The sequence below is a fragment of the Cyclopterus lumpus genome, chromosome 15 (genome assembly GCF_009769545.1).
Source record: "Cyclopterus lumpus isolate fCycLum1 chromosome 15, fCycLum1.pri, whole genome shotgun sequence".
NCBI classification, from domain to species: domain Eukaryota; kingdom Metazoa; phylum Chordata; class Actinopteri; order Perciformes; family Cyclopteridae; genus Cyclopterus; species Cyclopterus lumpus.
Window position 1 is genome coordinate 23,768,091 of NC_046980.1, and position 24,629 is coordinate 23,792,719.

At 43.3% G+C, this 24,629-nt stretch overlaps 1 protein-coding gene across 1 annotated transcript; it reads left to right on the forward strand.

Moving 5' to 3' along the window:
- The first annotated feature begins 247 nt into the window (after positions 1-247).
- LOC117744101 (cGMP-dependent protein kinase 2) lies at positions 248-22,052 on the forward strand. The gene is made up of 19 exons (XM_034552217.1): positions 248-369; positions 1,341-1,706; positions 6,523-6,689; positions 7,794-7,907; positions 9,222-9,327; positions 9,611-9,674; positions 9,807-9,884; positions 11,437-11,531; positions 12,792-12,860; positions 13,276-13,374; positions 13,565-13,700; positions 13,893-14,029; positions 16,691-16,780; positions 17,764-17,905; positions 18,015-18,178; positions 18,884-19,006; positions 19,587-19,649; positions 20,665-20,731; positions 21,957-22,052. The coding sequence occupies exons 1-19, from the start codon at positions 248-250 to the stop codon at positions 22,050-22,052; spliced, it is 2,298 nt and encodes a 765-aa protein (XP_034408108.1).
- Positions 22,053-24,629: the final 2,577 nt, after the last annotated feature.

Sequence of the window (24,629 nt, forward strand, 5' to 3'; positions counted from 1 at the left end):
GATGATCTGAGGTTGGAGTCTGTCAACCTAAACACCATATGGGAGTTATCGGAGTTTTCATTTCATGGTCATAGATGATTCACTAACACACATCAGTCGGAATAATCATTCATCAGGGTTTTTATCTTCTTCTTCTGTAGAACACTGAAGCATTTAAGAAAGCAGGCATTAAAGAAGAACGAGCACCTTGCCCTCTCGTAGAGCTTCCTCTCAGACAGCCATCGCGGTAAGACTGAGAGCCATTCCTATGGTGGCCAGCCAATGCCTGGCCATGGGCAACGGTTCGATAAAAGCCCCACTGGCTGAGGAGAACAGCTGCCTAGCCTCCATCAACACAGAGCCTCCTGGCCGGGACACAGATGTCCTCAGGTACCTTGTGCTTATGTGTGCTCCGTTGTAAACCCTATTCTAAGATGAGTATGTGACCTATATGTCCCTATAGCACACCTTCTGGTGGCTGGTTCCTATTCAATTGGTTCAATGAAGAAAATGTATCAAAGATCCAGCTTGTCATGTTGTTTCATGCATTCGTAACCTCGGTTGCTGAAATGTGAAAGCATACTTTGGATGAATCAATCATCAAGATGAATTATTTCAAGAAGTCATGATTGACAGGCGGATCGGTGCGGCTGCAGCAGTAAAACAGGCGCTGTACCGGTCCGTCTTGGTGAAGAGGGAGCTGAGCCGGAAGGCAAAGCTCTCCATTTACTGGTCGGTCTACGTTCCAACCCTCACCTATGGTCACGAACTCTGGGTCGTGACCGAAAGAACGAGATCTCGGATACAAGCGGCCGAAATGAGCTTCCTCCGTAGGGTGGCCGGGCTCAGCCTTAGAGATAGGGTAAGGAGCTCGGACATCTGAGGGAGCTCGGAGTCGAGTCGCTGCTCCTTCGTGTCGAAAGGAGTCAGCTGAGGTGGTTCATCTAGTCAGGATGCCTCCTGGACGCCTCCCATTAGATGTTTTCCGGGCACGTCCAACTGGTAGGAGGCCCCGGGGAAGACCGAGGACACGCTGGAGGGATTATATCTCCCGGCTGGCCTTGGAACGCCTCGGGATCCCCCAGAATGAGCTGGAAAGTGTTGCAGGTGAGAGGGAAGCCTGGGTCGGCCTGCTGAACCTGCTGCCACCGCGACCCCGGATAAGCGGCTGATAATGGATGGATGGATGATCGCCGTGGTGTGGAGGGTGTTGTGGAAACCAAATCCAACATGTATATGTAAAGCTATACATTTCTCACTAGATGTAGCTGCATTGTGTCTTGTAGTGAAAAACGAGTCGGTGTATAGTAGCCTGGCTTACTGTATGTGTGTTCAGTGGTTGAGCCAATGCTGATCTTCAGGTTGCGGATTACCCACCTGGAGGCGGAGCTGGCACATCGGGACCTGGAGTTTCAAGCCCAGGAGCTCCAGTTACATCATCTCCGCGTGGAACTGGAGGGCAAGATCTCCCAGATCGACAAGCTCCAGGATGCCATCGGCTACAACAACAGCCTGGGCCGCTCTCCGCCGGCCCTGTGCCACCACAGCCACCGGCGCTTCAGTGTCATCAACCAGGGTCCCAGCCGCTTCCACAGGGTGGCTGTGGAGGTCCACCGCCGGCTCAAAGCCAAGGAAGGCGTCTCTGCTGAACCCACTTCGGAGAACTTCTGTGGCGGGCTCAGAGCGGCACGCATATCGATTGCAAAGTCCGTCCACAAAGACTCGCAGTGAGTTAAAGGGGAATTCTACACAAATAGGCATGGCGGTATTAACCTTTATTGTCATAACCTCGCTTATATAACATCTCGGTTTCATAACTGCCAGACTTGAGTGTGCAAAGAAATCAAGTCACATGTAACCTGTGTTCCATGTGCCACTCACCTGAAGCATTCAGCAGAGGAGGAGCAACGTCCTAACACAAGCTCTAAACAGCTCAAAATAAGTTGTTTATAGCTACAAATGACAACATTTTATTATCAAAAAAAATACAATCTTTAATTTCTTTTATTAATTATATGAACGTATTCATGCAAAAAACCACTATAGATGACTTAAACGAAATAAAAGGATAAAGTTGATAATGATGAAAATACATATTTTAGTTAATTAGTTGAAAAATGTAAAAATAGTAAAACTGGGATATTTCTTTTGACATTAATCAGGATATCAAAATGTCATATTGTGACATATTGTTTCCATTGTTAAACACTGCATATAATTACACAATGAGGGGCACACATGACTGCGTTAAGCCCACAGTGTGTGCTGTTGTACCGTCACCTATGATACCGTCACTTATGATACCGTCTCCTATGATACCGTCACTTATGATACCGTCTCCTATGATACCGTCACTTATGATACCGTCACCTATGATACCGTCTCTTATGATACCGTCAATTATGATACCGTCACCTATGATACCGTCACCTATGATACCGTCACTTATGATACCGTCACCTATGATACCGTCACCTATGATACCGTCACTTATGATACCGTCTCCTATGATACCGTCACTTATGATACCGTCTCCTATGATACCGTCACTTATGATACCGTCACCTATGATACCGTCTCTTATGATACCGTCAATTATGATACCGTCACCTATGATACCGTCACCTATGATACCGTCACTTATGATACCGTCACCTATGATACCGTCACTTATGATACCGTCACCTATGATACCGTCAATTATGATACCGTCACTTATGATACCGTCACCTATGATACCGTCACTTATGATACCGTCACCTATGATACCGTCACTTATGATACCGTCACCTATGATACCGTCACCTATGATACCGTCAATTATGATACCGTCACCTATGATACCGTCACTTATGATACCGTCACCTATGATACCGTCTCCTATGATACCGTCACCTATGATACCGTCACCTATGATACCGTCACCTATGATACCGTCACTTATGATACCGTCACCTATGATACCGTCACCTATGATACCGTCAATTATGATACCGTCACCTATGATACCGTCACTTATGATACCGTCACCTATGATACCGTCTCCTATGATACCGTCACCTATGATACCGTCACCTATGATACCGTCACTTATGATACCGTCACCTATGATACCGTCACCTATGATACCGTCACCTATGATACCGTCACTTATGATACCGTCTCCTATGATACCGTCTCTTATGATACCGTCACTTATGATACCGTCACCTATGATACCGTCTCCTATGATACCGTCACCTATGATACCGTCACCTATGATACCGTCTCTTATGATACCGTCACCTATGATACCGTCTCTTATGATACCGTCACCTATGATACCGTCACTTATGATACCGTCACTTATGATACCGTCACTTATGATACCGTCACCTATGATACCGTCTCCTATGATACCGTCACTTATGATACCGTCACCTATGATACCGTCACTTATGATACCGTCACCTATGATACCGTCACTTATGATACCGTCACCTATGATACCGTCTCCTATGATACCGTCACCTATGATACCGTCACCTATGATACCGTCACTTATGATACCGTCACCTATGATACCGTCACCTATGATACCGTCACTTTGATACCGTCACCTATGATACCGTCTACTATGATACCGTCTCCTATGATACCGTCACCTATGATACCGTCACCTATGATACCGTCTCTATGATACCGTCACCTATGATACCGTCACCTATGATACCGTACTCTTATGATACCCCTCCCCCGGTCACCTTATGATACCGTCACCTATGATACCGTCACCTATGATACCGTCACTTATGATACCGTCACCTATGATACCGTCACTTATGATACCGTCACCTATGATACCGTCACTTATGATACCGTCACCTATGATACCGTCACTTATGATACCGTCACCTATGATACCGTCACTTATGATACCGTCTCCTATGATACCGTCACTTATGATACCGTCACCTATGATACCGTCTCTTATGATACCGTCACCTATGATACCGTCACCTATGATACCGTCACCTATGATACCGTCACCTATGATACCGTCACTTATGATACCGTCACCTATGATACCGTCACTTATGATACCTTCACCTATGATACCGTCACCTATGATACCGTCACTTATGATACCGTCACCTATGATACCGTCTCCTATGATACCGTCACTTATGATACCGTCACCTATGATACCGTCACTTATGATACCGTCACCTATGATACCGTCACTTATGATACCGTCACCTATGATACCGTCACTTATGATACCGTCACTTATGATACCTTCACCTATGATACCGTCACCTATGATACCGTCACCTATGATACCGTCACTTATGATACCGTCACCTATGATACCGTCACTTATGATACCGTCACCTATGATACCGTCTCTTATGATACCGTCACCTATGATACCGTCACCTATGATACCGTCACCTATGATACCGTCACTTATGATACCGTCACCTATGACACCGTCTCCTATGATACCGTCTCTTATGATACCGTCACCTATGATACCGTCACTTATGATACCGTCACTTATGATACCGTCACTTATGATACCGTCACCTATGATACCGTCACCTATGATACCGTCACCTATGATACCGTCTCCTATGATACCGTCTCTTATGATACCGTCACCTATGATACCGTCACTTATGATACCGTCACTTATGATACCGTCACTTATGATACCGTCTCCTATGATACCGTCTCCTATGATACCGTCACTTATGATACCGTCACTTATGATACCGTCTCTTATGATACCGTCACCTATGATACCGTCACCTATGATACCGTCACCTATGATACCGTCACCTATGATACCGTCTCTTATGATACCGTCACCTATGATACCGTCTCTTATGATACCGTCACCTATGATACCGTCTCTTATGATACCGTCACTTATGATACCGTCACCTATGATACCGTCTCCTATGATACCGTCACTTATGATACCGTCACCTATGATACCGTCACTTATGATACCGTCACCTATGATACCGTCTCCTATGATACCGTCACCTATGATACCGTCACCTATGATACCGTCTCCTATGATACCGTCTCCTATGATACCGTCACCTATGATACCGTCTCCTATGATACCGTCTCCTATGATACCGTCACTTATGATACCGTCACCTATGATACCGTCTCCTATGATACCGTCTCCTATGATACCGTCACCTATGATACCGTCTCTTATGATACCGTCACCTGATACCGTCTCTTAAGATACCGTCACCTATGATACCGTCACCTATGATACCGTCACCTATGATACCGTCACCTATGATACCGTCACCTATGATACCGTCACCTATGATACCGTCACTTATGATACCGTCACCTATGATACCGTCACCTATGATACCGTCACCTATGATACCGTCACTTATGATACCGTCACCTATGATACCGTCAATTATGATACCGTCACCTATGATACCGTCTCCTATGATACCGTCACCTATGATACCGTCACCTATGATACCGTCACTTATGATACCGTCTCCTATGATACCGTCACTTATGATACCGTCACCTATGATACCGTCACCTATGATACCGTCACTTATGATACCGTCACCTATGATACCGTCACCTATGATACCGTCTCCTATGATACCGTCACTTATGATACCGTCACCTATGATACCGTCACTTATGATAAAACTGGTTCTTAGGTTGCTCAAAAAATTTACGTTTTCATAAAAATAGTTTGATCAATTGCGATCAACACAAACAGAATCTCATTGGTAGGAGGACGTGAGAGCTCTGGAAGGCTTTTGTAACCCGCCCACATCTGAAAGGCTCCATTAGCATGGCAGCAGAACAGAAAGACATGGAGCGAAACAAAAGGCCACGGAATCAGAATGCAGGATCCCAGTCATTGTGGGCTTCAGTTACACAAACGCTGCCTCTCAGATCCATTCAGCACTCCTTTTTTAATAAATGCACTCGCACCTCATCTGTGTGATGTGGTAATCAGGGACGCACACACACACCCGCTCGGGGAACTCTGCTGAATAAATTAGAATTGCATTAATGAGGTGGCTTGGACCCAGGACCCACATCTGGTCTACCAACCATCTCCGGTCAAAGTATCACGGCTGCAGCACTGATAAGATTACATTTGTTGTTGAACGTTTTTGTTATTTTTTATTTTAGCTAATTTAAGCTTAAGAGACCGGTGGTGCCTAACTACAGCTGCAAAGTGCCAAAGGGTTTGGAGTTGGAGCAACTGGTTAATTATCTCTTCCCATAGCTCCAAAAACAGAGGCAAGTCTTCAGAAAAACTATGAAAACATCCATTTACAAACTATGAAAAAACGTGTGCAACATAATCCGAGTCTGCAGTCGGATGTTTAGTACTTCACAAACACACTAACTGTTGTCTGTTATTAGGGTGCAGAGGGCCTCATGAGCTGCAGATATCGTAAACGCTCTTGTGGTACATTTGTGAAATGTGTGCTGGATGAATACTCTGGACTTCGGTAATGCTTCTTTCTGCTTCTGTTTGCATCCCAGCACCAAGAAACTCATCAACAACGCCATCACGAACAATAACTTTCTGAAGAGGCTGGAGCCACAGCACATGAGGGAGATGGTGGACTGCATGTATGAGAAGGTTTATACCGAGGGCCAGCTGGTCATCCAGGAGGGGGAACCTGGAAACTACCTCTATGTGCTGGCAGGTCAGCTCGGGATGTTGAGCGATCGTGACGCTTTACAAAAGTACTGGAAGATTCATCACCGCGCGTCATTTACAGAAGTCTTCAGTTCATCATGTCGTGTTCCCATTGAGATGAGAGTTGTAGAGTGTTCTTGAAAGAATATTCAAGAGCTGTGTATTATATTATAGCTACATATTAAATGAATTGGGCTGCACGGTGGTGTAGTGGCTAGCACTGTCGCCTCACAGCAAGAGGGCCGCGGGTTCGATTCCCGGTCGGAGCGGTCCTTCTGTGTGGAGTTTGCATGTTCTCCCCGTGGCAGCGTGGGTTCTCTCCGGGCTCTCCGGCTTCCTCCCACAGTCCAAAGACATGCTGCAGGTTAATTGATCTCTAAATGTCCCATAGGTGTGAATGTGAGAGTGAATGGTTGTATGTCCCTACATGTGCCCTCGATGGACTGGCGGCCTGTCCAGGGTGTCCCCTGCCTTCGCCCTATGTCAGCTGGGATAGGCTCCAGCACCCCCGCGACCCTAATGAGGATAAGCATGGATGGATGGATGGATTAAATGAATTGTATAGTTTCAGGACCTCTTTTTGCGATTATATGAGTTGTAATTCTACTTTTCGACACTCAGGTTCTCAGCTAATAAAACAGTGATGCTGCCCCTCTGTATGCAGCGCGTCCTACCAGCCACACATGTAACGCAGGCAGCAACGCTAATGTGCTCCCAGGGTTTGTTGTCTTCTCCCTTCAGGTTGTGAGCGAGTCAAGGTGTGTTAGTGAGGATGAGATGGGTCAGGAGATGACGTGTGGATTTGGTGCAGCAGTGATGCGGTGCATGGCCCTAACCACACAAACACACCATCACAACACGTGACTGAGCTCTTTGACCAACAGCCGCTGGGCCCATGGGCTCCTGCCTCTGCCTGATGGGCTCAGTCATCCAGACACAGTGGTACCAGACGGTGGATGAGGGAGCCGAGTGAATGTGAAGTGGAGCTGTGGGACAATTCTCATCACTTCTGGGTCATAACTGAAAGAAGGCCAACAAGCACCTGGAATAAGTTTGTCCCACAAGTAGAATGAAAAACCAATGAGTTCAAACGGTGTTTTCCTCTCTGCAGATGGCTTGGTGGAGGTCATTCAGAATGGGAAGCTGCTGGGGGAGATGCGTCCTGGCACAGCTTTTGGGGAACTGGCCATACTGTACAACTGTAAGAGAACAGCCACCGTCAAGGGTGAGTCATGGAGTATGTCTCACCTTTGGGATTACGGTGCTAAAGTGTGCATCACGTTGTGTGACAGCCATATCCATATCATACAGTACCAGACAACCACTGGCTGGATGGTACATGAGCAGATGAGTGTTCAGAGGGAGTTATTCAATATATTTAAATCTACTCATCGTGTGTCACATATTGCACACATGGGCTTATTTCTTCATGCTTGCAAGCTTGTGTGTAACTGTAGCAACCAATATAATGAATATTAAATAGAAAATAAATTAATTTTATAGACAGAATCATTTGTCCCAATGCTAAAGCTATTCAACATTATCAAGTACATTTATAAAATAAAACTATAATCTATTTAAAATAATTATATGACTTAATGAGTTTAATATCTATTGTATCATTCTGTTTTCGTATTGTTACTTTGAATGATGACTTAATGAATGATGAATTTTATAAATGTAAAGCTTTTCTGTATCTTATGTTTTTATTTGTTCTTGTGCAATAATCTGAATTTAAAGATGAGGGGAGCTCAGTCATCTGCTGGAAGAATATTAATAAATGAATACGTAAATGTTGCTATTGCACATGTGGTTGTGCAATGATGCACACACCTGCCGGTCATCGCCATCATTACGTGTCCACCATGTTGTTTGCTAACTGGATCGAACAGTTTGCAGACGTTTTCATGATGTTTACCACAATTATTTTAGCCAGCTGTTGGTAAGTTGCTCCTCAGAGATTTATGATTATGTTCGAGAGTTTCAGTGAAACTGTTTGGCTCAACAAATTACCACAAACTATCACAATTGGGTATTAGAACCCCTTTTTGATCATATAACCTGCTGAAAACAGCTTGTTACCGATCAGCTGCCTGAGGAAAGCCAACTGGTAACTACTCAAGTCAGCAAGGGCCCTGCTACCATAATGATATGTTAATAATATACCACAATTAACATCAAATTAACATCAAATTAAAATGACATGGACTTAATAAATTAAATTCACCGAAATAATTGCAAATAGAGGCTAGTGATGGCAATGGAATCATTCCCTCTGCTACGTAAGCAGCCAGTTGTCAGCAAGACCTCCTAAAGTGCCTTGAAGTTCACCAGCATTGTCAGATCATCCGCCACAAAAGCCGTATCAGTGTTAGTATTACGGCCAAAAGATATCAGTCCCAATCCGCCGCTGTGTTTCGGTCCTTTATGAAGTGTACCGAACCATGAGCCAGTTCATCGAGAAGGACCCTGAACCTTCCGCCACTGTGAGGACGAAGCAAGAGCTTCAATGAGTTGTTAATGACTCATTCTCACCCAGCTGTCTCCCAGTCTCATATCTGGGCTCTGGACCGCCAGACTTTCCAGGCCATCATGATGCAGACCACACAGGCCAGACATGAGGAGTACTTCAGCTTTCTGCGCAGGTACAAACCAACAGGCTCTACTCAAACCTGCAACATATATGGAAACCCACAGTTATTATTACAACAAAAACACACGATATCAAGTACAGAACCACATGCCAGATCTAATGTGTAACAAAGCTAACCGTTATTATTATTATATCATAACAGAGTCCAAATACTAGGCAATACATTGCATTATAAGGATGTCCTACATGTTCAAGTCACTTTATTCAATTTGACAAATGTCTCTTTTGTATTGCAGTAATCTTATAATACATGTGAATATGTGTTTCCCTGTCAGTGTGTCTCTGCTCCGAGGTCTGCCTGAGGAGAAACTAGCCAAGGTTGTTGATTGTCTTGAAGTGGTGAGTATTTCCCATTCCAGCACATATATTTCTGATTTACTTTATGCATTTCATCCAGCTCCATACATTATCTGTTTCTAATGACTTAGTTTCAGATTGGATCTAAGTGGACTGACTTCTCTGTCTTTTCAGGACTATTTTGAAAAAGGGGAGTATATTATTCGAGAGGGTGAAGAAGGGAACACTTTCTTTATTATTGCAAAAGGAGAGGTGAGATGTCAGCACATCCTTGTCAATCATGCCATCTTAAAGCCTCCATATGTTCTTCATTGAAAGTGATTATTAGTTCAAAGAGGGTTGCAGTCTGCAGTCTGAATCTGGGTTCTGGGCTGTCTTCGTGTTCCTGTGGACTTGAGAATGGAACTAGTCAATTCATTCAAGAGAATATTAGATAGAACTGTATTTGTCCTGAGAGAAGCTCTTCTACAGCAGCTGGAAAGAGTGCACATATAAAATATTGATAAGGTGCAAGTATACAAAAAAAGTAATATAGAGATATCAAAAATCCATAACATCCAAAAATATATACAAAATAAGAACAAGGTGAATGGTAAGGATAATCGCTCATATTTGAAGTTGCTTCTCGGTGCTACAGATATGTATGAGAAGTGGCATGAGTGTATGTACAACGAAGAAAAGCAATCGCTATGCAATCGATGCAATCGCATCCACAAGCAAAACTATGGCCCGAGGCACAAAGTTTCATGACACTCGGCATACTTGTAGCTCCAGCATGTACTCTATCATCCAACTTTTCCAAAAGAGGTCCACTACATACTGGACCTGCCTCCACCTTTGGCTGCATACATGTCCTCTCTTTGGAAAAGTCCTCTGTCCACCCAAGGAGACTTCTTACATCATAAGGACATCATTTACACTTCTGATGACCTCCTCTGGTTCCATTGCTTCCAAGTCTGCATTGATGTGAGAGGTTCACACTTGCTCCAGATGAGGCCATCTGTCCACGTCTCACTTTAGTGAAATGTCCCTTCATATTCCTTTGAGAGAAGACCTCTTGCAGCTCTATGACGTTACAGCCTTCAAGCTCACCCCTAAGCATGAAACAGGGCTGCAAACAGTCTTTTGTTCTCCCATGTTTGTTAGGTGAATGTCAATCTTCTCTCCATGTAGGGTGAGCTCATTCATCACGCTTCTGTACAACAAGTCGTGTTTACTTACACCACAGATATCCTACATGTATTTCCTCGTGGTAACACCGGTCTGGATCCACATGAAGACAACTCAACAGGGATCATCAGATTGTTGCTGCTTACGCAGGAACAGGAGGGCACTGCTTAAATACAAATTAAATAGATACGCTACTTATATATTATGATTACTTAACTGTTAATATCATAATATTCAAAATGTATAACTATATAAAGCTCATCTTTTAGCCGTAGAACATGAAAACCCAAGTCAAATTAACAAGCAACTTTGGATATGATACGAACATTCACGTGACACGCAGCTTTAAATACAGCAGGTTGTTCTCATGCTCTGTTCTATCTGAAAAATAATGCACCGTAATTCATATATAATTATAATCCACATAAATCAATTTGTAAGTAATCTATTCCATCATGATCCAGAAGTCAACGTGATTTTTTAACATCTCTCAACGATCTTGTTGCTTGACCTTCTTAAGAAAACCCCCAAAAATATCAAAATAACTTCTGATTAATCTCAATTTCATGATTCCAATGATAAAACATCAACAGATAAGACATAGTTGTTTCATTCTAATGTTTTCTGTTTGTAGGTCGTCGTCACCCAAAGCACAGAGGGCTTCGATGAGCCGCAGGAAATCAAGACTTTGGGAGTAGGAGACTACTTTGGAGAGAAAGCTCTCATCAGGTACAACAACTCTGTTCACAGAAGGCTGTTGAGAAGATAGCTGAGACTTTGGTTAGCTTTGAGGCACTGCTGGCCCTTCAATGGCATTTATGAATGCTTAGGAAGGCGTAGATAGATTACACAAAATACTTAACTAACGACTAGTAGCTACCTGAATTAATCATGAATTGAAGAAATAAAATACATTTATTAAGCTAGTTAATCATCTATAAGTCCTTAATATTTGGTTTGTAACATATATTACTTAATTTACAATTGAGAAATACATCATTTATAAAGTATGAAAACCAAGAATCAAGAACCAAATCAAGAATAAAACATGTATAACTGTCTTTATGAATTGCATACTAATGAGTGTTAATGTTGGAACAATGCTTTATAAATGATGAATTTAGTGTTTACTCATATTTAACTAATGCTAAATAGTGTGTAGTTATTATAAAGTGTTACACAGATATGTTTATATTTTATTTTAACATATAAGACACATGCAGAGGTATTCTTAAGTTATTAACCATTAGTATGATGATCAAGAACAGCATACTAATGTTTTTCAGCATCCTTCACCACTTCAGTCTCCTCATCAACTTGATATCCTTAATATTCTACAAATTCCCGGCATCCTCAACAATCTCAAAATCCTGAACATCCTCAAAATGTTCAATATACTTAAAGTCAACATCCTCATTATCATCAACGTCCTCGGTAACCAGCTCCACTATCACTACTGGAAAGAGACATGTTGCTCTAGTTGTTCTAGCAGCCATCCAATATCACTTGTGTGTCTAGTCACATGTTATAATAACTAATGAAGCAATGAAAGCATTCATTAAAACCAATCAACCATTTATGAAAATCAATGAAACTCGTGTATACAAGAAGATGACACCTAACGACCTGTGCACTGTAGTGACCACAACTCATTAAGGGTAATGTCTTCTGGAATCAGAGGACACATGGGACAATAACTGCTCATCTAGTAGTCAAAAAGAGATCAGTGGCAAGAAGAGTCCTTCAGAGTTGATTGTTTAGACATCAGAAAGCGGATGCAGTATTGTACCATTGATGACAGGACATTCAGAACCGACTGCGCCTTCATCCCACGGCAAACAATACCCAACAAAGATGATCCTTCATGTCATCGTCACGTGTCATATGAACACCCGGTTTATGATGCTGTTGGCTGACCATGAGAGTGCCGTGTGTACACTTGGTTTAGAGGTGCGTTTGTTTCACTGAGCTGTACGTGTGTGTTCACAGTGAGGATGTTCGCTCGGCCAACATCATCTGCAATGAGAACGACACACACTGCCTGGTGGTGGACAGAGAGTGAGTACCTGGATGCATGTTCACGGGTATTAATGAACCCATATGCCAGTTCAATGTAAACCTGGTACTGGATGACGATGGAGAGAATAGTCATACCTCACAATATATAAGCACATGTCCAATATTACAAACTTGTTTGTGTTCACTATGTCATAACTATGGTTAGAAAGCAGCCAAGCTGTGATTATCTATACGAGGAGATGTGTCATCATATCACACGTGGTCAGTGGTAACTTCATGAACACATTAATAGACAAGAACAAAACCAAACTGAAACTATATACTGCTATGGAGGGCTGGTTTTCTGCAGAGCAGTGGTAACCAATCCTGTGCTTAGAGACGACACACACACACACACACACACACTGAACATGGGAGTCGTTCATGTCTTTGCCCTCTGCCTCCTCCTCTCCAGCAATTTCAACCAAATGGTGGGAACTTACGAGGAGCTCCAGGCCTACCTGAAGGAATACGTGGAAGAGCTTTCCAGGAGTGACGAGAGGAGAAATGCCCAGTACGTGCACAATGACAGAATAGCACAGCACACATCTGCAGCTGTAGACATGTTGAGAGGTTACAATCGTAGCGGCATGTCACATAGTCATGACTGCATGTTCTGCTTTACCGGTCAGAAGCCGATTTAAAGTTCAGTTTGCAAAAAGGGCCCAGGTGTGATCACGAGTCCCGTGTTATTCCTCCGTCAGGCCGCACTCTCCTCAGATTGACTCTGCAGAGGCCCAGGAGCTGAAGACGCTGAGGGAGAAGATGTCTGTCCTGCCTTTCCAGGAGCTCGAGGTCATCGCGACGTTGGGAACGGGAGGATTTGGACGAGTGGAGCTGGTGAGCTGCGGTAACACTGTGACAAGTGATACCTCTAAAAACAGTGCACAGTGATTCATATATAATCCATATAATCAATTTGTATCGATGGTTCATTTTAATATCTGTTTTTTTATTTTTCTTTACATTTATTCAGACATTCAGTCCATGTTTGCTTGGTGTGATGTTCAGCTGTAATATGCTTTGTCTCAGGTAAAGCTGAGGAACGAGAACAGCACGTTTGCCCTGAAGTGCATTAAGAAGAAGCATATTGTGGACACCAGACAGCAGGAGCACATCTACTCTGAGAAAAACATCCTTCAGCAAACAAACTCAGTGTTCATCATCAGGTGGGACACACGTTGCTTCATGAAGAGCAAGATGTTTCTTTCTATTTTAAGATGATGTCAGGATATTTAGTTGTGTTCTGTAATCTGAGCTAGTGGAAGCATGTAGATGTTGATCGGAAGAGGCCGGAGTCTTTCCTCCCGTAAGGAGACGATCAGATGGGGGCTGCTGAGTGGGTGGGCTTCTCTGTGGAGTTGCTAAGACACCTGCTGGGAGAATGCTGCTGGCCCGGGTCCCACCACTGCACTGACATTTATCTGGACTACGGCTCTAAAGAACAAAGGCCTTGTGCAAGCATTCTGTTGACTGTCATTCAAAGGGAAAAGTTCAGCCAAAATGTGATGTTCACTCTCCCACTTCACTAACACAACAGTCCTCCGACCACTCAGTGTCTGCCTTCATAGTTCAGAGGGCTCTCTGAGGGCTCTGAGGAGAATGTGTTTTTTCTCTAGTAGTCTAGTAGTCTGCAGTGCCTCACCTTTTTGGGGACCTGTTATAGGTCAATAGAAGTGCTTCATCTGTATGTTGTGATCATCATTACTATATTTCCAGCATCGCATTACCATTTCTACTAGGCGTGCACCCCAATGTACGGCACGAATCGTTGTTTGTAGTTAGGGGTCCTAATTTGAGTTCATTCTTGATCTATGTTGAGTTATCTATGCTAGCAGGGTTAGGGTTAGTGCTTTAGGAAGGGTTAGGGCTTTAGGAAGGGTTAGGCTTTAGGAAGGGTTAGGCTTTAGGAAGGGTTAGTGCTTTAGGAATGGTTAGTGCTTTAGGAAGGGTTAGTGCTTTAGGAAGGGTTAGGCTTTAGGAAGGGTTAGGCTTTAGGAAGGGTTAGGCTTTAGGAAGGGTTAGTGCTTTAGGAAGGGTTAGGCTTTAGGAAGGGTTAGGCTTTAGGAAGGGTTAGGCTTTAGGAATGGTTAGTGCTTTAGGAAGGGTTAGTGCTTTAGGAAGGGTTAGGCTTTAGGAAGGGTTAGGGTTAGTGCTTTAGGAAGGGTTAGGGTTAGTGCTTTAGGAAGGGTTAGGCTTTAGGAAGGGTTAGTGCTTTAGGAAGGGTTAGTGCTTTATGAAGGGTTAGGGTTAGTGCTTTAGGAAGGGTTAGTGCTTTAGGAAGGGTTAGGGTTAGTGCTTTAGGAAGGGTTAGGCTTTAGGAAGGGTTAGTGCTTTAGGAAGGGTTAGGCTTTAGGAAGGGTTAGGCTTTAGGAAGGGTTAGGCTTTAGGAAGGGTTAGGCTTTAGGAATGGTTAGTGCTTTAGGAAGGGTTAGTGCTTTAGGAAGGGTTAGGCTTTAGGGAGGGTTAGGGTTAGTGCTTTAGGAAGGGTTAGGGTTAGTGCTTTAGGAAGGGTTAGGCTTTAGGAAGGGTTAGTGCTTTAGGAATGGTTAGTGCTTTAGGAAGGGTTAGTGCTTTAGGAAGGGTTAGGCTTTAGGGAGGGTTAGGGTTAGTGCTTTAGGAAGGGTTAGGGTTAGTGCTTTAGGAAGGGTTAGGCTTTAGGAAGGGTTAGTGCTTTAGGAAGGGTTAGTGCTTTATGAAGGGTTAGGGTTAGTGCTTTAGGAAGGGTTAGTGCTTTAGGAAGGGTTAGGGTTAGTGCTTTAGGAAGGGTTAGGCTTTAGGAAGGGTTAGGCTTTAGGAAGGGTTAGGGTTAGTGCTTTAGGAAGGGTTAGTGCTTTAGGAAGGGTTAGGCTTTAGGAAGGGTTAGGCTTTAGGAAGGGTTAGGGTTAGTGCTTTAGGAAGGGTTAGTGCTTTAGGAAGGGTTAGGCTTTAGGAAGGGTTAGTGCTTTAGGAAGGGTTAGGCTTTAGGAAGGGTTAGGCTTTAGGAAGGGTTAGGGTTAGTGCTTTAGGAAGGGTTAGGCTTTAGGAAGGGTTAGTGCTTTAGGAAGGGTTAGTGCTTTAGGAAGGGTTAGTGCTTTAAGAAGGGTTAGGCTTTAGGAAGGGTTAGGGGTTAGGGCTTTAGGAAGGGTTATGCTTTAGGAAGGGTTAGGCTTTAGGAAGGGTTAGGGTTAGTGCTTTAGGAAGGGTTAGGCTTTAGGAAGGGTTAGTGCTTTAGGAAGGGTAAGTGCTTTAGGAAGGGTTAGTGCTTTAGGAAGGGTTAGGATTTAGGAAGGGTTAGTGCTTTAGGAAGGGTTAGTGCTTTAGGAAGGGTTAGTGCTTTAGGAAGGGTTAGGCTTTAGGAAGGGTTAGGGGTTAGGGCTTTAGGAAGGGTTAGTGCTTTAGGAAGGGTTAGGCTTTAGGAAGGGTTAGGGGTTAGGGCTTTAGGAAGGGTTAGTGCTTTAGGAAGGGTTAGGCTTTAGGAAGGGTTAGGCTTTACGAAGGGTTAGGGTTAGTGCTTTAGGAAGGGTTAGGCTTTAGGAAGGGTTAGTGCTTTAGGAAGGGTAAATGCTTTAGGAAGGGTTAGTGCTTTAAGAAGGGTTAGGCTTTAGGGAGGGTTAGGGGTTAGTGCTTTAGGAAGGGTTAGGGGTTAGGGCTTTAGGAAGGGTTATGCTTTAGGAAGGGTTATGGTTAGTGCTTTAGGAAGGGTTAGGGGTTAGGGCTTTAGGAAGGGTTAGGCTTTAGGAAGGGTTAGGGTTAGTGCTTTAGGAAGGGTTATGGTTTAGGAAGAAGTGTTCTTAATGCAACCCAGTCGTTAACAACGAGTCTCTTGGTTGTCTGGGCGTGTATTTCAGGTTATTCCAAACATTTCGGGATGATAAGTTTGTCTACCTGCTGCTGGAGGCGTGTCTTGGTGGAGAGCTGTGGACTGTATTGCGGGACATGTGAGTGTAGGTCCTTTTGTTACATTCATAACACCTACAAATGACATCCAGAGATTGATATTTAAAAAAGATATGTTAAGGAATATTCCCTTTAAAAACTATTTAAAGTGTATGTGTTACTCACCTCCTTTATGATCCCGGAAAAATGGTTATATCGAATAGCGTTTAAAAGAGTGGAGGCATGCATTAGCAATATAGTATAGCGAAAATAATAATTGTGTTCTGATTCCCACTAGCCTATGAATTGATACAAGACACTCTGATAATGCTGCACAAGCATTTTCAGTAAGTGTCTCTGCCTGCAGCATCGCCCTAATCGCTAATAAATAGCTTATAGTTCACGTCAGTTACTCCCACCAAAATTCACTATGGAAATTTGGAAAGACTATTCCAGTGTTTGGGGAATAACTGACAACATCATTTTGATAGATAGAAGGGTCAAGGAGCACCAGCTAAAGTATTGCCTATGGCACCTAGTTGGTCAGGGCCAGCTCCGACCGAGTGGATGAGTCCATGGATTACACATGTGCAGCTTGGAGCATGTGTGCAGGCTGAACAGATCACACACACACACACACTATATAAAAACAACATTAATAATGTGAGGTAAGGTACACACTTATCTGAAGTGTTCCTCTCTTTTTTTTTTCGATATACCAACTTTTACATCGCAGCCAAGCATGAGGCTAAGCATCTTGCTTTATTTTAAATAATGAAAATAATAATTTCCTGCATTTGCATTCAGATATTTTGCCTCTCAGTAGACAGTGTTACATTCAAGATTGTTTTTTAGGACCCGTGGTGATGATATGTATCATGACAGTCCTTAAAATGTATAGGTCATGTGGCTCAACCCAACCCACCAGAATAGTTCCATTCTTCTGCCCTGTCCCTGGCAGCTTTCCTAAAACTGGCCATTGATCGTCTCTGTGTCCAAATTCATAGAATTCCATGAATTTGTTGATCTTTTCTTCACCTATTAGGAGTTATTTTGATGAGCCCACAGCCAGGTTCTGTACTGGTTGTGTCTTAGAGGCCTTTGATTACCTCCACACGATGGGAATCGTCTACAGAGACCTGAAACCCGAGAACCTTCTCCTGGATGCTGAGGGTTATGTCAAAATGGTACGCCTCTGCCTCAATTTGTGTTCCTGTGATGTCCCTTAGAGTGTTATTCATCATGTGTCTGTATTATTTTTAAACATGTGTATTTATGTTGTCTGTATGTCCCCAGGCAGACTTTGGCTTTGCTAAAAAGATTGGCCTTGGAAAGAAGACCTGGACCTTCTGTGGTACTCCAGAGTATGTGGCCCCAGAAGTCATTATGAACAAAGGCCATGACTTTGGAGCTGATTGCTGGTCCTTGGGAATCCTCATATTTGAACTTCTCACTGGCAAGTAAGTCAGTGAGGTAGAAGGTCCTCCTCTTTTTCAGTCTTGGATGCTGCATTTTAAGACACCCAACAGTGGGTGGAGGATTTGAGTGTCATCAGCACTTCTCTGACCCAGAGAAAGCATGTATATGATGGCTTTTTTCATCATCTACATCTTTTTGACTGATAAGTCGGAAACTTAATTCCGTTGGATCTTTTTAACAAACATCCTTATCTTGTGTTGTAAAAGCTTTACAGATTATCTTTCCATCCCGATGTCAGCGTACTTTCCCTCCCAAGACTTTTACAAATGTCCTTTTGTTCAGGTTCATCTGGTCCTTTGTCAGTTGAATCAATGTGTTTAGTTTGTGATGTTGACTGGTCACTCCAACTTTCCTTATCTTCTTTTTTTGTGCACATTTTGCTACTTTATTTCTATGTTTTATATGTTAAAAAGTAGTTTGATGGCAACAAAAGGTCAACAATTGTGTGTCAATTTCTCAAAATTGTTGGCAATGGCAACCTGGCAACCCTGACTGCCAAGCTCTGCTAGCTTAGCATAAAGACTAGAAGTAATTGAAACCTAGTTTTGTCCAAAGCTTAGAAAATATTAATGTTACATGAGATATGAGACATGTGACTTTTCCCAAAAATTGTAAATTCCTCCTTTGAACAGCGTCGTTTGAATTTTTACATTTGCAACAAACCTGAAAAGCCGTTTTTCTTCCAGTCCGCCTTTTACTGGCTCAGACCCCATAAAGATTTACACCTTGGTCCTCCATGGCATTGAGAAGGTGGACTTCCCTAAAAGAATTGTGAAGCGTCCAGACGACCTCATCAGGAGACTCTGCAAGTACGATTTCTCAAAAAGCATGAACAGATATGAGGATAATACTGCTCTGTCATTTAAACACATATTCAGAAGAGATGTATTCCAAAGAGGAGATGTCCCAGCTTCATGTTGCGTCATAGCATGACTAGCTGGTGCATGAGGAGGATTGAGTTGTTTCACTGAGGTGTCTTAGTAGCCTACTTTTTGGGTGAGAATTATATATATATATATATATATATATATATATATATATATATATATATATATATATACATATATTTAACGAAAGACAATAAACCAATGCTTTGTGCTTGAAAACATTCCATTCTGGATCCAAGGTGGATAGCAGCCTCGGTGTTCAGCTCTCCCCAGTTTCCTGCTCTCCTTCTCTGGTTACGTTGCGTTGGTTTCAACACCTTCAGTCCAGAAACCCTCGTAAAATGTACCCAGCTAACGTATCCTCCCTGGGTTTATTAAGCCAGATGTTAGACTAGTTTCATCATGTGAGTGTGTTAAATGTCTTGCCTGTTTATTTGTAATCATCTAGTTTTCATAATCCTGACAATAAACAACTATAAATGTCTCTTTATTTCACTCTCAGGCTAAATCCTGTAGAGAGGCTGGGGAACAAAAAGAATGGCATCATTGAAATCAAGAAACACAAGTGAGTTTAATTCCAAAATGATATCATTCTTTATTTCTTTTGGACGTTTTTAGATTCAGGCTTGTGAAAATCAACCAACTGCACAAGCTATAGAAACTTCCATGTGACTGCTGATAATTTCCCTCTTATTTAAACCTAAACTGTAACGTTAACTGTAACAACACCTCTCGCAACGTAACATGGACCCAACCACACTGGTCCTCACCAGCTAAAGGTGAGTCACAACTACTTCTTTATACATTCAACGTAACATGGACCCAACCACACTGCTCCTCACCAGGTAAAGGTGAGTCACAACTACTTCTTTATAACCTAGGGGGCCCCAGCGGAGCAAAAGGGGGCCCCAGCCAACCCAGGTAGCATGGAACTCAACTGGGTAGAGCCAAGGCCTAACCCTGCAGGGGTCTACATGCAAGTGATTAGCACCCTGCACACCACTACCCAGTTCATCAAGGAGAAAGAGGAGATGTAGGTGTATCATGCACGTCGTACATATGACCTCAACACTCATCACAAGCAGCTGTTCTCTGATGGGGGTCCGTGCATTCAACATAACATGGCAACCTTCTCTGACCTTCGCAATGGGGAGGAAGACCAAAGCATCCCGCTGAAGAACCCTCGACCTGAAAGAACGTCTTAAGTTCTTGGGAACAAAGGAGGGATTTGGTCTGAAGGTAACCTCGCTACAGTCACCACGGAGCAGGAAGCAACTGGGCGCCCCAACAGGGCCGCTAGTTCACACACTCAGCTGAGGTCAATGCCAATAGCAAACCTGTCATATATCATAACGCCTTCAGAGGGACTCTTCACCAAGACCTTGAGTACCAATCGCATCACCAGGCATTGTGCCTCTTAGCCTTGACCACTTGTGACAGGTAGCAGTGGATCTCGCTGTTGCTCTCTTTATTTGACAGAGTGGCTCGCAGTGTGCGTCCATCGAGCCCGGGACAACATGGGAGTTACAATTTCTAAAATGTCCAATAGTGAGGTTTTCTTTGTTTTCTTTGTCTTCTAGGTGGTTCCAGGGCTTCAACTGGGAAGGTTTGAGATGTCACAAGCTGCTTTCTCCATTGTGGAGAGAGGTGAAACTAGGACGTTTGTTCTCTAACAATATACAAGCAAATATATATTCACAAAAAGTCCCACATGAAATCTCTAAACACAACATTTCAGTTCAATACACTTCGCCTGCTTTTATGTCCCTAATGGAGAATAGGAGCATGCTGATTATGACGCTTTTGTGACAACATTTTATAAAAATCTTAAGGGTTGAATGAACGATAATTCTAATTGGACAAACACAGCTGGCTGTTGTATCAGATCAGAGATTCTATACTTTAAGCAGTAGAAGTAATCAGATCCTTTACTGCAGTAAAAATACTACGTGCATTAAAAGCGTTACTTCAGTAAAAGTATGCAATCAGCCAGATGTAGTTAAAGCAGTTAAAGTAATAATATTGATTTTGCAGTAACATGTTCAGTGTTTTACACTGGACCACTAAACCCTTCTCCGAAGGAGTCGGGCCGGTCAGATCACTTTGGTGCTCCCGTGTTGAGCATCCAAAGCAAGGTCAGTGAGCAGGGTCCTTCAATCAGAGGATCGGCGGTTCGATCCCCGGCTCCGCTAGCCCATGTCCATGTGTCCTTGGGCAAGCCACTGAACCCCAAAGTGCTCCCGTGTGCCAGCGGTGTGTGAATGTTGTGTGAATGTTAGATACTCCTGATCGGCAGGTGGCTCCTTGGCCACTGTCATCAGTGTGTGAATGGATGAATGATGATAAGTGGTGTGAACGAGCTTTGAGTGGTAAGAAGACTAGAAAAGAGAAATACAAGTCCATATACCATGTTGAGCCATGAACGGATATTATAGGGAAACGGTTATTCAAATTGACAGAGCAGATTGGGTCAGCGTGAACCCTTTTGGGACTTGATTGTTGATGTTGGGCTAGACCAGCAGCAGCATGCTGGTCAGTGGGTTCAGTCTGTTTGGGTTGAACTCCATCGCCTTCACACCTCTACTGCTCTGAACAAACCCTTTGTTATTGTGGCCAGATTTATGTAAGAACATTTCACCTTCATCTTGTGGTTCATAAATCACAATGCACAAATGCAAAATCAACTCTTAGTTTATACACTTTATTTATAGACACTCTGTGTTCCTTGGCCTGATACTTGACCGTTTACTTGTCATTATTATTAATAGAAGTGGCCACTTTACTACGATGTACTTACCGGGAAACTGAGCTCTGACTCAGCAAGTTGTGAATAAATATGATGATTTCATGACGCTTTTCCTTCTTTCTGCAGCTAAAGGGGCCGACGGATCACAGTCACTTTGACATGTTTCCTCCAGACACAGAGGAGCCTCCTGATGAGCTGTCTGGGTGGGATAAAGACTTCTGAAGACTGCTTCTATCGAGCCTCAGCACCAGCACTGGAGCTCCAGTGGGTACACTGGTGCCAGTACAACGTTAGCCTCAGCTCAGCTCTGAGCCACATGTGTGTGTGATACACCTTCACATCCTCATTCAGCTCTGTACCACAGCAGGAACTTAACGGGCTGCACATCTCCTAAGTGAAGAAGTACTTCCTCCAACGACCTCTTTTCTACGACTAATAATGGTCCGTGCTGGTTTGTTCACTTTTTTATGTTTCCAAGTGTTGGCTGTGACCGCACAATACTGTATAGCTGTAAGGTGAAGGGACAATGTTTCAGTTATATCTAATATCAAGCTACAAAAATCAATTCTAATTCACAATTTCAAATAAATGACTATTGGATGACAGGAAAGCCAAACAATTACTGATCAAATTCATCTGAAATAGAGTGATGACATATCACAATTATAATTGTTTTCCTGCTTAAATTAACTTTAGTAACACTTTATTTATTTACTGTTTGATTGCTTTGACTTAATTTAGTGCCAATAAAATAATGAATTCCAGCTAACGTAAGAGAGAAAGGGATGTCAACACTGAATAGGAATGTTTCAGTTTCAGTTCAAAGTACAACGGTAGTACTCCTAGAGTAGTACTCCTAGAGTAGTACTTGAATACTTCACTGATGTTGTTGCATACAACCAGTGGAGTGTGTGTGTGTGTGTGTGTGTTAATGTAACCCACCCTAATGCTAATTATTAATATACTGTCTGTTAAATCTGGAGCATAATGACAATTTTAAAGATGTCATCTTCCTTTGGGACACTGTACCAGTGACAGATATTCAGTATCCTTTAAATAATGTGTGTTCATCGACTTTACTCAGCATGTCAGTGCCCTTCAAACATAATGACTCTGTTTGGGATCTGTACAGTCATGTGATTTATTATGCTAAAAGTTTGTTTTTTATAAATGGCTATTAATATAAAACACAGGCTTTCTGTTGTAAATGTGTCGTCTCTTACTGCTTCACTTCAGACCATTCTTTTCCATGTGTCTCTCAAGTCTCTGAACATTATGGAGGTGGAACATTAAGTCACTGTTAGGCATATGGAGTTGAGGTCATTTTTAGTAACCATCCATTACTTCCATATTGACTCAAGTTCTGATCACTTACCAATGTTTGACTGATGTCACATGTGATGTCACGATGGCGTCATACTGTCATCCACTCAGGATGTACCAGCAGAGACGTTCTTGGTACCCATTGGCCTGCAGTGAGCAAGTGTCATGGTCACGGCCGCGACTGGTTTCTTTCTGTGCGTTCCCGAGTTTGTCCCTGATGAGGCTCGTCTGTCCCAGACGTCCTGTATTGTGGCCGCAGAGACTCCGTGGTTCTGGTCCACCTAACTTAGTCCCCAACCCAGTCCGCTCTCAAGTGCTTCAGGGGCCCTGTTTCTCCCGGTTTGCCTGTCATCCAAGAGTCAGTCGCACCTCCTCTCTGTTAAAGAGACATTCCTAGTGGCCCACTATGAACACGGACTGCCGAGTCTCCGTGTCCGCCATCCTTGTGTGCACTCAAGGGAAAGCCACCCACCAACTACCTGCCGGTCTGCTCTGCCCCTTGCCGGTTTCTGGCCGACCGTGGTCCCACATCGCCCTGGACTTTGTTATTGGTTTGCCTCCAAAGTCAACTCAGTCTTCTTAACCTGAGGCTCTCCCTAAACTCCCATCTGCATCAGCCAGCAGACCTCCTTGTGCAACATGTGTTCAGGCTTCATGACATCACTCTGGACATAATGTTGAATCACGGACCTCAGTTCATCTCCCAGGTCTGGAAGACTTTTTGTTTTACCCTTGGAGCTTCGGTGAGTTTGTCTTCTGGCTATCATCCACAGGCAAAGCGGGCGAACCAGGATCTGGAGGCGGCTCTTTGCTGCTTTCCCATCCTCCTGGAGCCCGTACCTGCTATACGCCCATAACTCCCTCACCAGAGTGGCCGATGCATTTGAGTGTTAATTGGGCTACTTTACTCCTCTTTTTCCAACTCAGGAAAGCAAAATCGCATTCCTCTCTGTCCAGTCTCACCTCCGTCGCTGCCTGAAAACCGATCTGATTACCAACCAGGTCAGCTTTCCTTGAAAGATAGTCCAGAGAAGTCTGTGTGCAAGAGACTGTCCCCTCGCTTCATTGGGCCTTTACGAGATTGTGAGCGTTTTAAGTTACACATTTAAGTTACCCAACTTAACAACACCATAAAGATCCACACATTTCATATGTCCCAGATGAAGCCTTTTTCCCGTGAGCTCGCTGTGCCCTCCAGCCGAAACAAAAAAACAATCAGAACTTGTACCACATTGCACGTTTTGCCCACTCACCATGTTATGTGCTGCTGTGGGTGTAATAACCCAGTGGGCAAAGACAATTGTAAGCAACTCACTCACATTTGCCCTTCAATTTCTGTGGAGGTGGATTTTACTAGAAAACAATCAGCTCTTTGTTTTCAAGGTTCAAGTGTTTCAGCTTTATTGCCATTGCGCAATGAGATCTCCCTTCATGCTGCATACAGAACATGTATCAGTACATATGCAATTTGAAACA